The 15,280-nt window shown below is 40.5% G+C and overlaps 1 protein-coding gene across 1 annotated transcript in view; it reads right to left on the bottom strand.

Annotated features, from left to right (window-relative positions):
• Positions 1-15,280, bottom strand: part of Ryr2 (ryanodine receptor 2) — a 548,210-nt gene that overhangs the window by 231,832 nt on the left and 301,098 nt on the right. The window contains exons 17-19 of the mRNA XM_051194750.1: positions 12,075-12,170; positions 1,534-1,652; positions 448-581 (exon numbers count right to left, since the gene is read on the bottom strand). Of these exons, the coding sequence (XP_051050707.1) occupies positions 448-581; positions 1,534-1,652; positions 12,075-12,170 (349 nt within the window). The remainder of the gene's footprint in view (positions 1-447; positions 582-1,533; positions 1,653-12,074; positions 12,171-15,280) is intronic.

The raw sequence follows: 15,280 nt of genomic DNA, 5'->3' as shown, positions 1-15,280 counted from the left end.
TCAGATTCCCTAATAGGCTGATCCGATAGAAAAGGCCATTTCATTAGCTACTTACTTTGAAATGTGTTGGGCTTGGGGTACTGTATTTTTTTTTTTATCATCAGTAGTAGGCACATTCACGTGATACTAAAGACCAGTAGACTTCTTATAACTACTTACAGCTATATCTCTTTATATTAACACGGCTACAGATGCCAGTGGTAATCTCTCTACACATGAAAGTGAACAGAAACTCTTACCCATATGTTTGCAGTAAGTCAATACTTTGCTTGGTTCCTTTATTGTTATTTTATTAACCTTTCTACTTGGTAGAAACCATTAAGTGTTCAGTGGGGGAACATATACAAATCCTTAGGAAAACAAACAGAACTTCTTCTAGCTTCCCTAGAGACACAACTCCAACTCTTGCTGTCATGTGAAATCATAACAAAAACTGTGCAAACTTACCTGCTGACATGATTCACAAGACGGGTCTGCAGTAAGAGATCTCGTCCTGGCAGGAGATTGTCACAGATGAGATGCTGGTTAGAACGGACAGCAACCCCATGGCAAACACAGAGAGAGCACAACACATCCAGGACCTGGGGAGAGATCACACTTTCAGCGGACTCTGACTTCATCAACAGCACTTTCCCCAAGGCAAATACAACCCCAGCTGTGATTGACCCTATCATTTCTCCTCTCATTCTCCCCCTCTCTCCCTCCAAATACATGTGGACGTGCATGTATGTGTGTGTGCATGTGAAAGGCAGGTTGATGTTGGGCATCTTCCTGAATCATTCACTCCACCTTATATATTCAGACAGGGACTCGACTCTCACTTGAACCCAAAGCTTACCAATTTGACTACTCTAGATCCAGCTTGCCCAAGAGGGGGGAGGTCCTGTATTTCTGCCTCTTAAGCACTGGGATTAAAGAAAGTGGTCACAATTTCCCAGCATGCACCTGGGTGAAGGGGCTCTGACTCTGGGTCTCATGCTTTCACAAGCATTTTGTCATGCCTCACCCATGCCTCAGCTCGGTCATTTTAACATGACAGTGTGTATTTCAGTGACTCTCTTTCTTTCACATACAAAGCAAGAGCTGTTTGTACTCTCTCAGTTGTGATGACTATATAAGAAACAACCTTACTCCATGGTAACTAAGGATGGAAAACAGTCATGAAAATTTCAACATTTGAAATTATCTTATGTTGGCATATATCTTAATTTCTTAATTTATCTTTGACTCACAATAATGAAGACAAAAACCATACTAATATCTAGGCTACTGGGTATGCTTTGATGCATGCACATGTTGTCTGTTTAGCTTGTTGGACATTTATTCCATTTTTCTCACAGATTTATATTTTCAGTAGGAAATCACATGACCATGGATCAAATTTCCTATCATTTCATTCCGGTAAAAAACATTTAAGACCTTTCTTCTAGCCTTTTGTGATATATATCCCACTCTAATGTAATTAAATGGAATGTAAAGTCTGCTGTGTAATGATTCTAGAATTCACCCATGGAAATCAAATTGCTCACTTACCTTGTGGTTTCTTCCATGCTTGTCTAAAAGTGAGATGATGGATTTGATATGCCCTTCTTTAATGATATTCAGAGCTTCTGGGCTTTCTACTAACACACAGTGGAGGACCTCCAGAATGCCTACAGACAAGGAAAGGGGGAAAGAAGGTGGAGGCTTTGGAAACCAGTTCCTTCTTTTTTATTTCATTCAACTTCACTTGCTCTATTTGACATGTAATTACTTTGTGCTCAATGTGTTTGCCATGGGGCACTGTGCAAGGCAACAGGACAGACAGAGATCCAAAGTTGACAGATGTCAGTGAAGAGAGGTGTGGAGCTTAGCCGAGGAAAGTGACTATACATTGGGAGTACAATAGAGCAGTGTGGCAGGCTTGGGGGGGACTCAGCAAATGTATCTCCCTCCAGATAGTCACAGAGAGAAGGGGGCAGAACATCAGCACAGGCTTGAGTAGCAGGCACACCAGTGTGGGTCAGTATGTGAGACAAGCATAGACAAATAGTAGCTTGGGGCAGATTCTGAAGCTTTCTGGCATCAGAAACAGAATCCTAAGCCAGCAAGAGAGATAGGAAGGTAAAGGCACTTGATGCCGAGCCTGACAACCTGAATTGGATCCCCAGAATAAAAGAAAACATTTCATTTAAAAACAAGAGAAATAAACAAAACAATACAGAAATTAAAAAAATATAAACTATAATAATCACAAAAGTATATGCCTTTTTTTTCTTAAGGTTTATAAAAGAACAAAGACAAAATGGGTTTCATTATCAGAATGTTTAGTGCACACTTGAAAAACTAACCGAAAACCATTTTCCTTTTTTCTATTGACCCTGTCATTGGGCCAGCAAAATGGCTCAGGCTGATAAAGGTGCTTGCTGCAAAGCCATTTGGCCTGATTGTGATCTCCAGGCTACATATGACAGAAGCTCAGGTTGTCCTCTGCCTTCCACAAGTACACTGTGATATGTTTGACTACACACATACATGTGCACACATACAAATGCAAACAAATGCAATTTCAACAATTAGTAATAAAGAAATAAACAAACTAGCTACCCAATATTCTCATCTCCGTCAACAATGATGGTGCCCATCGTCTGTAACCAGGAGACACAACCTGCAGAGAGCACTGGCTCTCTCTCAGTCTCTAAGAACTGCACAGAATTTGGAAGAAGCTTCTAAAACCCCCTAGTGGAGTCCTTATGTGTCAAATGGAACTCACTGCAAAGAGGCTTATAGTGTCAGGATCACAAAACAGGATTCAGACATCATTCTCTCAAGCTCCTGGGATCTACACCTGACTCAAATCCTTGCTCTCTACAGACAAGGGCAATAGATGCTGACTTCTTCACCGAGCAATAATATGTTAAAATGCCACATCTATTTAATTTCTACAGGACCTCAAAATCTGGGGCTAATTTAGCTGTTGCCCAAAAGCCTGATGATAAAGGAAAAAAGGAAAAAGAAAACAGAAATCCAAGAAACCAAGAATCAAGAAAGAGATATCAAATCTACCCATGCTGTCACCATCATCTAAAATGCAGCAATAAAAAATAATGCCAGTAATGGGAAAATACTTCTAGTAGGTTTCCCATGCTATCCTGTCTTTCATTCCTCTCCATGATTTATTGTTACAGAGCACATGGATGCCTAGTTTTATTAATATAGTTTATGTGCTGTCCTAATGCATACATTTATTGACAGTGGCTACTTCCCACTACAAATCAGAACCAAGGAACTGTACTAGAAACCTTTGGGCACACAGTCTTAATATTATCTGGATGCTATAGCATGAGGTCATGAGTGCTGATTCTTGATTTATGGTTTGTGGCTTTACAGAGGAGGAAGGCAACAAGAACATGCTTGTCCCAGACATCCAGGAAAGGATGAGTTGTCAGTGTGAGAGGAGACTCACACATCAAACCCAACAGACACCTCTAGTCTTGAGAACAGTAACACGTTTCTAGGGTTTGTGGTATTTTGCATCAGCCACCCATATTGAGGCATTGGCCTGTTACAAAAAGTTAGCCAGCCTCTGCTGTATGCAGAAGCAAACAAACAAAAAAACACCAAGCAATGGAATACTGAGAACAGCTTTTCTCAGCAAATAACCACTTACAAAGCTCACAGCATGCTCAAAACTGAATGCATTAGAAAAGGAATACAGCTAGATCTAGATGTGAACAGCATATACTACAACAGTAATATGAGAATAAAACACTGACAGCAAGATGGAAGCAATGACATGAGAATCATTAGGAGCTCATGGACCAGCTACATTTGTATACACAGTTGTGAACAATAAGAAAGACACTCTTAAACAAAGGTAGGAAACGAGGACCAATATAGGAGCTTGTCCTGTGAGCTCCACAAATATGCCATGGCATGTGCACACTTGTTGTGCACTCTCTCTCTCTCATACACACACACACACACACACACACACACACATACACTTGAACATACCACATATATACACACACACACACACACACACACACACACACACACACACACAAATATTAAAATAAATGATTTGAGTTTCAGTATAAGATAAATGAAACAGCATGGAATGGAATGGAACTTTCTTTTGTTAACAAGGGATAAGTCATAAAAGCAAATGGAACTTACCCTAAATAGGGTTTCTATAGCTTACCCAAATGGAGAAAGAATAAAATTTGTATAGCACATTAGTATTCAAATGCATTTAAAAATCATGACTGCAAGAGCTGTGGTTTCAAGCCTAACTGAGAAAATACATAATTACATATACTTTGAACTTTTCAGAATGTTTTTTTAGGCTAAAGAGGAAAATAAACTCATTATTTCTCAACTCACATGATATTAAGGAGGGGAAAAAGTTGACAAAGGTTAAGATTGAAAATAGAACACAAATTGGCAAAATCAGGACAGAGATGAAAGCTGGTGCCAAGGCATAATTTTCTTATGTATACATAAAGTAACAAAACATGCACTGGGAGAAGCATCAACAAAATAAATAAGCAAATGAGGTGGATGCGAGTGCCGTTTCCCAAGGTAAACTAACTGATCGAAATCATAAAACACAGAGCAATGCAACTGTAATGTACAGTTCCGCCTAATTGGGTTTCTGATGGTTGTTCCCTTCAGTCTGAGGAGCTACAATTTATAAAGGAAAGAGAAACTACAGTTGCCAAAGGACATTTAGGAAAAGGGAATGGCAGTTTCAAGACAGTACATAATTTAAAGACCAGATGATCACATCAGAAATTTGATACTATTCAAGTTTTTATTAGGATACACTGTTATATCTCAGAGATATTATAGAGGCTGGAGATGTGGCTCAGTTAGTTGGAAGAGTGCTTGTTTAGCAGGCATGAAGCCCTTGATTTGATCCCCAGCACTGCTTAAAACCAGGTGTGGTGGCACATGCCTATAATTTCAGCACTAGGTCATTGGAGACTGCAAGATCAGAAGTTCAAGATGAGTTAAAGATTTGCTTGGTTTACATGAGACTGTCTCAAAGAACAATGGCAATTTGAAACATAAACCCTATAAGACATTCCCATGCCTCTTTTGGTACTATGGCTATTGGCTTTATTTAATTTTTTTCATTCATCAGTTTATTACTGAGTCCATCCAGTGGACCAGTCTCTGTAAGCTCTTTGGTCTAAGTAAAATGAGGAACAAAGATGACATTACTCCAGAGCTCAGAGTGTTGACACAGATTTAATCTTCCTCTGCTTTTCCTTGACCTCAAGCAAGTGACCTGAAAGTGCTTGGCCTTCCTTTTCCATCTTTGAATGGAAATCTGATGGTAGAATAGCAGAATGGCAGAATGGCTGAGACCCAATACATGAAGTCAGCCATCTAACTTCCCAATTGTAGTGTCTTGTTGGTGACAAAAATAGGACCCAGGTGACTACCTGTATTGTGTTATTTATTACTTCTCACTGCGCTCTGAACCTTGAGATGTATATAAAATACAGTCCCACAATTGCCTCTGGTAGATCGAGTTCTTAGTCTTGACAATTTCATATATTATCATATCCATCCCCATTTCCTCTCTAGTTCATCACAACCATTCCAACCCAGTCCCCTCCCAACTTCATGTCTTCCCTTTTGTGTACAGATATGGGTGGCCATAGGCGTGAAGCCATCTGTAGGAACACGGGAAATCTACCAGTGGCCACTCATGAAAGAAGGAAAGAAGGGAAGGAGGGAGGGAGGGAGGGGGGAGGAAGGGGTAGGGAGGGAGGAAAGGAGGAAGGAAGGAATTGCTGGGGGAGGGACAATCAATTTCTGTCAACTATCAATAACTCCTTTAATAAGTAATGGGGTGCAGATAGCACCTTCCCCTTCTATGTGAGAACTTTGGCTGTATTGATCTCATGCAGAAAACTACAGCTATTGAGAGTTCATAAGTGCAATGGCCATGCACAGTGGTTCCTGCCACACTAGCTGATCTGAGTACCCATAGTACTCAGAGGCTCAGCCTCACATTAATGCTTAAAAAGACAAGGGCATCCTTGACTCCTTCCTTAGTAGAAATTGAAGAGAAACTGACAGAACAAGGCAGATTTCCAAGTCATGTGACTGGATATCTGTTACCCCAAGAATCATAAAGTGGGCTACAGTTAGCACATTTCCCACTGTCATCCCAATGTCCCTTATAATATACCAAAGAAATCAATTGTCTTTCTAAAAATCTCCAGAAAAAATAAAGAACCATCAAAAAACTAATTAAAGACATCATTGAGGCAGAAGTAAAAACAGCGTGCAAGTATTCTTCTAACTCTACATGGGAAATTCCTGCCCATATAAGAACTTGTGATTCTTTTATTTATTTATTTATTTATTTATTTATTTATTTATTTATTTATTTTTATTTTACATATCAATCCCAGTTCCCTCTCTTTCCCTCCCTCCCTTCGTCTTCCCTTCTCTCCCACTCTCCCATGCCCCCCCCAACCACCTTCCTCTCCCATCTACCCTATACTCCACACATAGGGTGATGCCTTCCAGGAGGGGTCATCTAAATCTGTCAAGTCATTTAGAGTAGGGACTAAGACCTCTCTCCAGTCTCTAGGTTAAGGGAGTATCCCTCCATGGAGGATGTGCACCATCCTTTTGTGCACCAAGAATACATCTTGGTTCCACTGTCCGAGGTCCCTTAGACTGCTCAGGCCTTCTAGCTGAGACCCATGTGTTCAGTGAGTCTGAGTCAGTCACAAGCTGGATTCCCAGCTATCAGTCTGGGGGACCCATTAGCTCCTCTTTCTTCAGGTCAGCTGTCTCTGTGTGTTTCTGCAGCCTGGTCTTGTTTACCATCTCTGCATCTGGATTCCATTTTGGCTCAGTGTTTAGTTGTGGGTGTCTGCTTATGTTTCCATCAGCTACTAGATGAGGGCTGCATGATGGCGGGTAAGTTAATCATGGATCTCATTAACAGGGAAGGTCATTTATGGTAGCTTTTCCACTATTGCTTAAATTGGTAGTTGGGATCAGTCTTGTAGGTCTCTGGACATTTCTCTAGGTTGTTTTCTCTTTAAACCAATAATGGCTCCCTCTTTTATGCTCTCTCTCTCTCTCTCTCCTCTCATCTATTCCTCCCTGACTCAATCTTCCTAGTCCCATGTGCTTTCCTCTCCTCCCCTTCTCTTTCTCATAGTTCCTGCTCCACTCATTGCCCCCCTCCACTCCCCATATGCTCTGGAGATCTTGTTGCTTTCCCCTTCTGTGAGAGACCTTATATGAATCTCTTAGAATACTCCTTGTATCGTAGTTTCTCTGGTGGTGTGAATTATAGGCTGGTGATCCTTTGCTCTATGTCTAAAATCCATATATGAGCGAATACATATCATGTTCCTCCTTTTGTAACTGGGTTACCTCATTCAGGATAGTTTCTTCAAGTTCCATCCACTTGCCTGCGAATTTCAAGATTCCATTGTTTGTTTGTTTTTTTCTTCTGCAGAGTAGTAATCCATTGTGTAAATGTGCCACATCTTCTTTATCCATTTATCAGTTGAGGGCACCTAGGTTGCTTCCAGGTTCTTGCTATTACAAATAATGCTGCTATGAACATAGTTGACCACATGACTTTGTTGCATGGATGTGGATCATTTGGGTATATGTCTAAGAAGGGGATTGCCGGGTCCTGTGGTAGACTGATTTCCATTTTCCTGAGGAACTGCCATACTGATCTCCAAACTGGCTATACAAGTTTGCACTCCCACCAACAGTGGAGGAGTGTTCCCCTTTCTCCACATCCTCTCCAGCATAAGTTGTCATTGGTGTTTCTAATTTTAGCCATTCTGGAAGGAGTAAGATGTTATCTCAAATTTGTTTTTATTTGCATTTCCCTGATAGATAAGGACGTTGAGCACTTTCTTAAATGTCTTTAGGCCTTTTTGATTTCCTCTATTGAGAGTTCTCTATTCAGTTCTGTACCCCATATTTTTAATAGGATTATTTGGTGTTTTGTTGACTAGTTTATTGAGTTCTTTGTATATTTTGGAGATCAGCCCTCTGTCAGATGTAGGATTGATGAAGAACTTTTCTCAGTCTGTCAGCTGCCATTTGGTCTTGTCAACTGTGTCCTTTGCCTTACAGAAGGTTCTATTTCCATCATTCCTTCTGTTTGTGTTTTCTTTATTGTCTCGATTTCAGTTTTCAAGTCTTGAACAGTTTCATTCACCCGTTTGATTTTTTTTTCTTGGCTTTCCATACTTTCTTTAAGAGATTTGTTCATTTCTTCCAATTTTTTGTTTGTTTGTTTGTTTTTTCTTCCATTTCTTTGAGGGACTTTCTCCCATCGCCTTTCAGGGCCTTTGTCATTTTTATGAAGATATTTTTTAAGTCATTCTCTTCTGCTTCATCTGCTTTGGAGTATTCAGGTGTAGTTGGTGTAGAGTCCCTAGATTCTGGTGGTGTCATGCTTGTCTTTCTATTGTTAGCAGTTTTCTTATATTGCCATCTTCTGAATGCTCCTTCCAATAGGTTTAGGTGGGGTCTCTCTCTGTGGTACTCCCCCAGTGGGCTTAGGTGGGTCAGATGTTCGATGTCTGTAGCTCTGGGTGTCCCAAGATCTCTAGGAGGTCTCTCCTCAGGCAGAGGCCCAGCAGGCAGTCAAGGATCAGACTCCAGCAGAGGCCAGGCAATGGGTGTCAAAATCCAGCAGGCAGGGACTCAGGATGGTCCCAAGGACCTAGGCAGATCTCTGGGGGGGTCCCAGAACTCCAGCAGAGGAACTGCGGTGGGGGTCAGAGATCAGGCAGGTGGGGATTCCCCTCATGGGTAGCCAGGTCTCTAACAGAGGCCTGGTGATGGGGGTCTAAGATCCGGTAGGGAGGGACTCAGGATGTTCTCGCATGGATAGGATAGACAGATCTAGCCAGAGAACTTGCAGTTCTAATGAGTAACAAAGTACATTCTAGAAGCCATAGACCTGTCAATCATTGTCCAATCTAGGGTGTACCACCCATAACTAAGCCAACCAGGAAACATCGTTATCTGTAAGCCAGAATCCAGCAAGCCTTACTATTCCATCACCCGCAACACTGGTCTTCAAGTAACAATGGTCTCCAAGTAACCATGGAAAATAATTATAAAATCATTCAGCTACATGTCATAAAAGAGGGCACCTTTTATTCCTGACTTTGAAATAGCTGAAGAACTCTTTCATTGTAAGAGCCATTTTCTTGAGATGTAATTTGCCATCCCCCTTTTCCATCTGTTTTAAGTAAAGCACTCTGAAGAAGATAAAAATGTCAGGAAACCTAGTAGCTTTGAACATTTTTGCTTCTTTTTTTTCCACCCATTAAAAAAGGTTCAGTTTCATTTGGAGTTGCTTTATGGGGTTCCCCCTGCCCCACTTGCTGCATATCATCTTATTGATAAAATACAAGATGCCTCCAAACAAAGGCTCCATTCCTTCTCTGCCTCTTCCTTCCTAGTCGCAACTTAACGCTTTGTGGAGAAAGAAGTTCGTGGAATACCACTTCCTCCTTTTGTGGCTCAGGAAGGTTTACTTTTTGACAAGGACAAAATTTTGACTACTAAATTTGGACCTTCTCATTATACTACTTTACCCCAAGCACTTGAAGTAAGTAATTTTACAAAATGCATTCTATATTTTTCCGCACACTTAAGCAATTACAATATAAAGCATGGTTTGTATTGTCACACAAAAACACTTTTATTGTTACTGAAGATTAGGATAGGCAACATGGCTGACTATAGCATGGAATATTAGGGTATAAAGATGTACTGACCCCAGGGGCTGTCAACAAAGATTTTCTTTAGACATTTTCCAATGCTATTGTGATTGGTTTAGTTTAGTTGTGTTTTGTTTAGTTTTTCTTTAGACAGGAGAATATAATCCCTCCCATATCTCATGGTAGACTTTCTGCAAAATGCAAAGCTTTAAATCAAAAGCTAATATTGCATTCAGCAAAAAAAAAAAAAAAATCTGGGTAATCTGGGTAAGCGGGTAAGCACGGGTACAGAAGTTTGGACACCTAGAATCCTTGTGAAAGCCAAAGACAATAATAAATATCTGAAAATCTGTAATCCCAGAGGTCCTGTATGGAATCCCAGAGCTCCTGAAATCTCTTGGGCTAGACAGCCTTCCAATAAGAAATAAGGCAGAAGGTGAAGACATGCCCAAAGTTATCTGCTGACCTTCACGTGCACACTCTTATGTGTTTGTGCATGTATGCACATGTGAATACACACACACACACACACACACACACACACACAGCATGCATACACATGCACACACCACCAGATGTTGTTAAAGCTAGAACCACCATCTCCAATGAAATATCCTGTTTCTCTGTGTCATAGGAGTCATCTGAGTTGGTGTCACTCAAGCAACTATGATTTCTCTACCAGCAATAGTGGATCTTAAGAACTGACCCAAGAACCTAGTCTCTTTTTAACTCTATGTATCAAGAAGGAAGGCTTCACAGGACATCAGAGGCTTAGACACTCTTGCCCAAGTAGTGGAAGTAATGTCTTTAAATGTGTGTTTAAATTGCCCTGTGTCCAGAAACTGAACATTATGATTCTAAGCTCTGGCATCTGAAGCCCCCTAAGGAGCCTTGTACTGGCTCTGTACTGGGGGTAATTGACAGGCTTCCCATGTAAGAACATATCCATCACTGTTAAACTGTGAGGTACAGAGCACACAATGGATAACACTTAACAGAAGGCCACCATGCCCCCTGACTAATGGGCTGCTTGTCTCTAGCTGACTCATCCCCACGAATACCACCACAAGAGCAGAGATCACATAGAGAAAAGTCCAGCCACAGGAAACACTTCTACTTGACTCTGACTCGTTGTAGTTGCTCATGTCAACCTGCCATCTTCTCAATGAACTCTGGCCTAGTAGGTACAGATGTACATTGTCATGGTTTAAATGTTCACTGCCCCCATGGACAGTAGGATTTAAACACGCCCTGGTTAGTTCCCCAGGTGAAAACTAAAACAACTGAACAAAGAAGACAGAAGTTGTCAGAATCTGAGGAAAGAGGGAATGGGGAGACACTGGTCAAAGGCAACAGAGTTTCAGAGCTCCTGCCTGGAACAAAAATCCTATTTTGTGGACAGTCGTTAAGTGTTTATGAAACCTCTTCAAATTCACAATGGTGTTGTATCATTATGGAACCTAACTTCCCAAATTTACCCAAATATCCTTGTATCTTTAAATTACTTCAAAGACAAAGGAAAAGGTAAGAAATCTAACATCTAAAGATTTTGTATTTGAATATATCAGGATTGATCAGTTTGAGGAGGAAGAAGAATCTGGTTCTTTAGTAGATTTCAGGACTTTATTGTTTTTATTAATGTAAACGGACACGGTTTAGCTAGATCTCTATAGTGAACCCACATTCCCTGGAAAAAGCTGCACCTCCCACTGACCCTTCTGCAAGGCTGAGTAATTGACTGAGACATCAGTGGTTGTGGAATGGTTGGAATGGTGCAGGTCCAGAGCTTAATTATGATTTACCTTGTGCTATCATCAGCATCCTTAATAGCCATTCTCACCTACCTCTGAGTCTGACTTAACATCCTGTAACTAACAAATAAAACCTCGTGTAACGTATTACCCTGACATATTCCTTGTTTCCACCGACCAAAAGGTTGAGTATCATCAGATAGCTCCCAGCTCTGACTGGGCTTCCCTGCTTGGTTGTTAACTCATCTACTTGGGGTTTCCATTGAAGCATTTGGAAAATGCTCTGAGTCATGGCTTTATTTTTTTGTTCTGTTATGATACAAACAATGAGAAACTGCTTCTACACTGGGACACGGAATTTAGGGTGACCTAAATCTATGTCCCCCGGCTCTGGAATGGATTATTCTCCCCTTTCAGGCGCTCTGTTGTGGCATCAACACTACTCAGGAACAACAGATACTTGAGAAACAAATAAAAAATATTTACACATTTAAAAAGAAAATGCTGAACGTGCAAACTTGTTTTGTCTTAAAGAAGAAGAAACAGAAGTAAACAGGAAGGAATATCATCTGCATCAAGGAGAAAACTAGGAACATACCAGAGGACGCCTCCAGTCTTTCCAGTCTGCTGATCAGCCAGTCGAGGGAGCCAGAAAATTGAGCACAGTTTTTACGATTGCCTCTAATTAGAGCCGCTGCAAAAGAAGAAGTCACATTAATGTGATTTTCAAGTTCAAGGACCAAGGTAAGGTTGCGGGAGGCATAAAATGAGATGGAGGGACCAAAGCATCTCCCAGTGCCATCTAAACCATATGCAAATGCAGCTACGTGCACATTCACACACACTAAACTGGATATTTTTAAAAATGTCTTAGCATCTTCAGGAGGGGACTGAAAAACTCCTCTTCTCATTAGAAAGCAAACAATTTCAGGAAGTAACAATTCACATAGGGAGGCGATAATGAAGAGTAGCAGCAACCAATGCTCTGGAAGTTTCCCCACTTGGATTCTAACATGCATTGCTTTTAATTAGCCACCAGACTGAACTGTTTGATCTCTCCAGAGCCCAATTTTCACACCTATATTCCAAAGAAGTTAAGAACATATCAGATTGCCTGAGACAAAATAAAAGAACATACAGCTAGCAGCTATGATTCTAACAGGTGTTCTGGGAGATGTAACTAAATGAAACAAGAGGAAAAAATGGCAGGCCAACAACTAATAAAGTTGTAAGCCACTCATGTGTATGCACCTCTCTTCATTCAGAAGTCCCTAATCATGTAAAAGACTAAAACAGTTTAGAGAAACCTATTTTAACTTTTCCTAGCCTTACGATTCTCAGCTTCTTTACTAAAGACCCTTTCTCACATAAAATTCTGAAATGACAATTATTTCCACAAGTTTATATATTCAAATTAAAAAAAAAAAACGTTCAATTTTCCATTTAAAAACTCAGCAGATTCAGTTCTGTGACAGCAAGTCTAGTAATCTTCTTTAACAGAAGTGCTATGCTTAGAGCTGTAAGATGGTTCAAAAACAGTATAAGTGATCCAAGGTATGGGTGAGATTTTTGAACAGCATGACATTTAAAGGCAGAAAGATATCCCCAGAGGGACAATCATTATCCACAGTTTTGCCACCCTAGGAAGCAGATTGAAGGACTGGAGTCTGAGGCTCTTTGCCTACGGTTAGACTGTGCAAGTGATGCCCTTCACATCTCCTTCCCAAGTAAGGCACAGAATAAAGTTGATTTGTGTTCTGAGAATAAAATAGAAAAACACAAAGGATGGGAGTTTTCTCTCCCTTTGTCTGAAGGAAGACTTGGGAGCCTCAGGAACAAGATAAAGGGTGTTTATCAATGACTAGGTCTGGAGGCAGGTGCTTAATCCCAAACTCGCCAACCCAATTTGATGATCAAGACCCAAATATGGTTGAAGGAGTGAACTGAGTTCTATAAGTTGTGCCCTGACCTCCACATATAGTACCTTGGCATGCCTATCCCCCTCCTCCAACAACTTATAATGCACACATTTTTCTTTTTTTTTAATTTAAGCTAGAAACAATCTTATTTTATATATCAATCCCAATTCCCTCTCCCTCCCGTTCTCCCATGCCCCCACCGACCCCGCATCCCATCCCTCTTCTGCTCCATAGAAAAGATGAGGCCTTCCATGAGTGACCATCAAAGTCTGTCACATCATTTGAGGCAGGGCCTAGGCCCTTCCCCTGTGTCTAGGCTGAGAGAGTGTCCCTCTATGGGGAATGGGCTCCCAATGTTTATTCAATACACAGAAATTTTTTAAAATTAGATTAATAATATAAGGGTTTTCCTCTCTAAAAGAAAACAATAGTATCCATTATTCATCATACCACTCTTCATCTGATGACCATTCTTGCCTCCAAAGTGCAATCCTACATTTTTTTAACTGCTGCTTTACTGGCCTTAATCTCTAAGGATTTTCATCTTCCACACATCCTGTTTCCCCTTAGTTGGTTAAGAATTGTTGACACCAGAGTATTGGGCCCTGTGTGTGGCCCTGGGAATGCAAGGGAGTGTAGAATGTGAACAGAATACAGGGTCTTGCAAGTCTCTCTGTGCTGGATTTTAAGTTCTTTTAAATCTAACGTTCTGCCTTGTTAAACCTCTTCACAGTGCAGAAAGTACAAGAGAAGTCATTTCTTGGCTGTACAAAAGGATAACTGGTTGCTAGTATACAGAAAAAAGTATTCAGTGCTTAAATAACTGTACGTCATCTTGTGTACAACAAAAGATGTTGAAACACTTAAGAAGCAAATGCAAGTTCATGGAACTAATTTTTATCACTGCTGATCAATTAAAAATTTTTAAACTTTTATCTAGTTAGAATATAAATGTTAGCATTACTAGTTTTCTCTGTGAGTGTGTGTCTGTCTGTGGGAGGTTCAAGGCACTGTCACCCATGCATGTATGGTACTTGTTGTATAACCCGGGCAATTTCTAATTCACCATAATCCTCCTTCCTCAGCCTCCTGAGTGCTGGTGTTATAAGCATGTATAACCACACTCAGTCTCATTATTGGAAACTAGTTCTTAAAAGTCATTATTATGTGCAAGTGAGATGGCTCAGTGGGTAAAGATACTTCTTGTTATATCGAATGACATGAGTTTGTCCTTGGAACTCACGCAGTAGGAGAGGTCAGATTGGTTCTCTGACCTCCACACATGCTCTGTGGTACATGACTCCACATGAATATACACCACAATAAATACATATAATAACAACATCCTTATGGTACTGTACAATTTGGTGGCTTGAATAAAATCATCTTCATTGGATCATGTATTTGAACACTCAATCTCCAGCTGCTGGTGTAATGAGAGGAGATATAGAAGTGGTGGTCTCGTTGGAGGAATTATGTCACCAGGTGGAGGTGGGTGTTGAGAGTTTAAAGATTCATTATTTATTGTTGGGTCTCTCAGCTTCATGTTTGCAGGTCAAGATGGGAGTTCTCACCACCCTGCTCCAGCAGCCATGCCTGCCACTTGATGCTATGCCTGCCTGCTGTGAGGAATGCTTATTAGCCCTCTGGGACTGTAAGCCCAAATAAACTCTTCTATACGTTGTTCTGGTCATGGTGTTTTATTATGGCAACAGAGAAGTAACTAACATATACAAGTGCTCAGTTATTTGTTTCTTATTTCATGTGAGCTTAATTTAAAATAGTGTGACTGACTGAAATATTTTTGACTCAAAAAGAGAAAATGTAACACTGATTTCATAGAAGCAGTGCTTTCGATTTTGAACTCTGTTTTTCAGCTATGGAA

Source organism: Phodopus roborovskii, unplaced genomic scaffold (genome assembly GCF_943737965.1).
Source record: "Phodopus roborovskii unplaced genomic scaffold, PHOROB, whole genome shotgun sequence".
NCBI classification, from domain to species: domain Eukaryota; kingdom Metazoa; phylum Chordata; class Mammalia; order Rodentia; family Cricetidae; genus Phodopus; species Phodopus roborovskii.
This window is presented reverse-complemented; position numbering and strand designations above follow the sequence as displayed.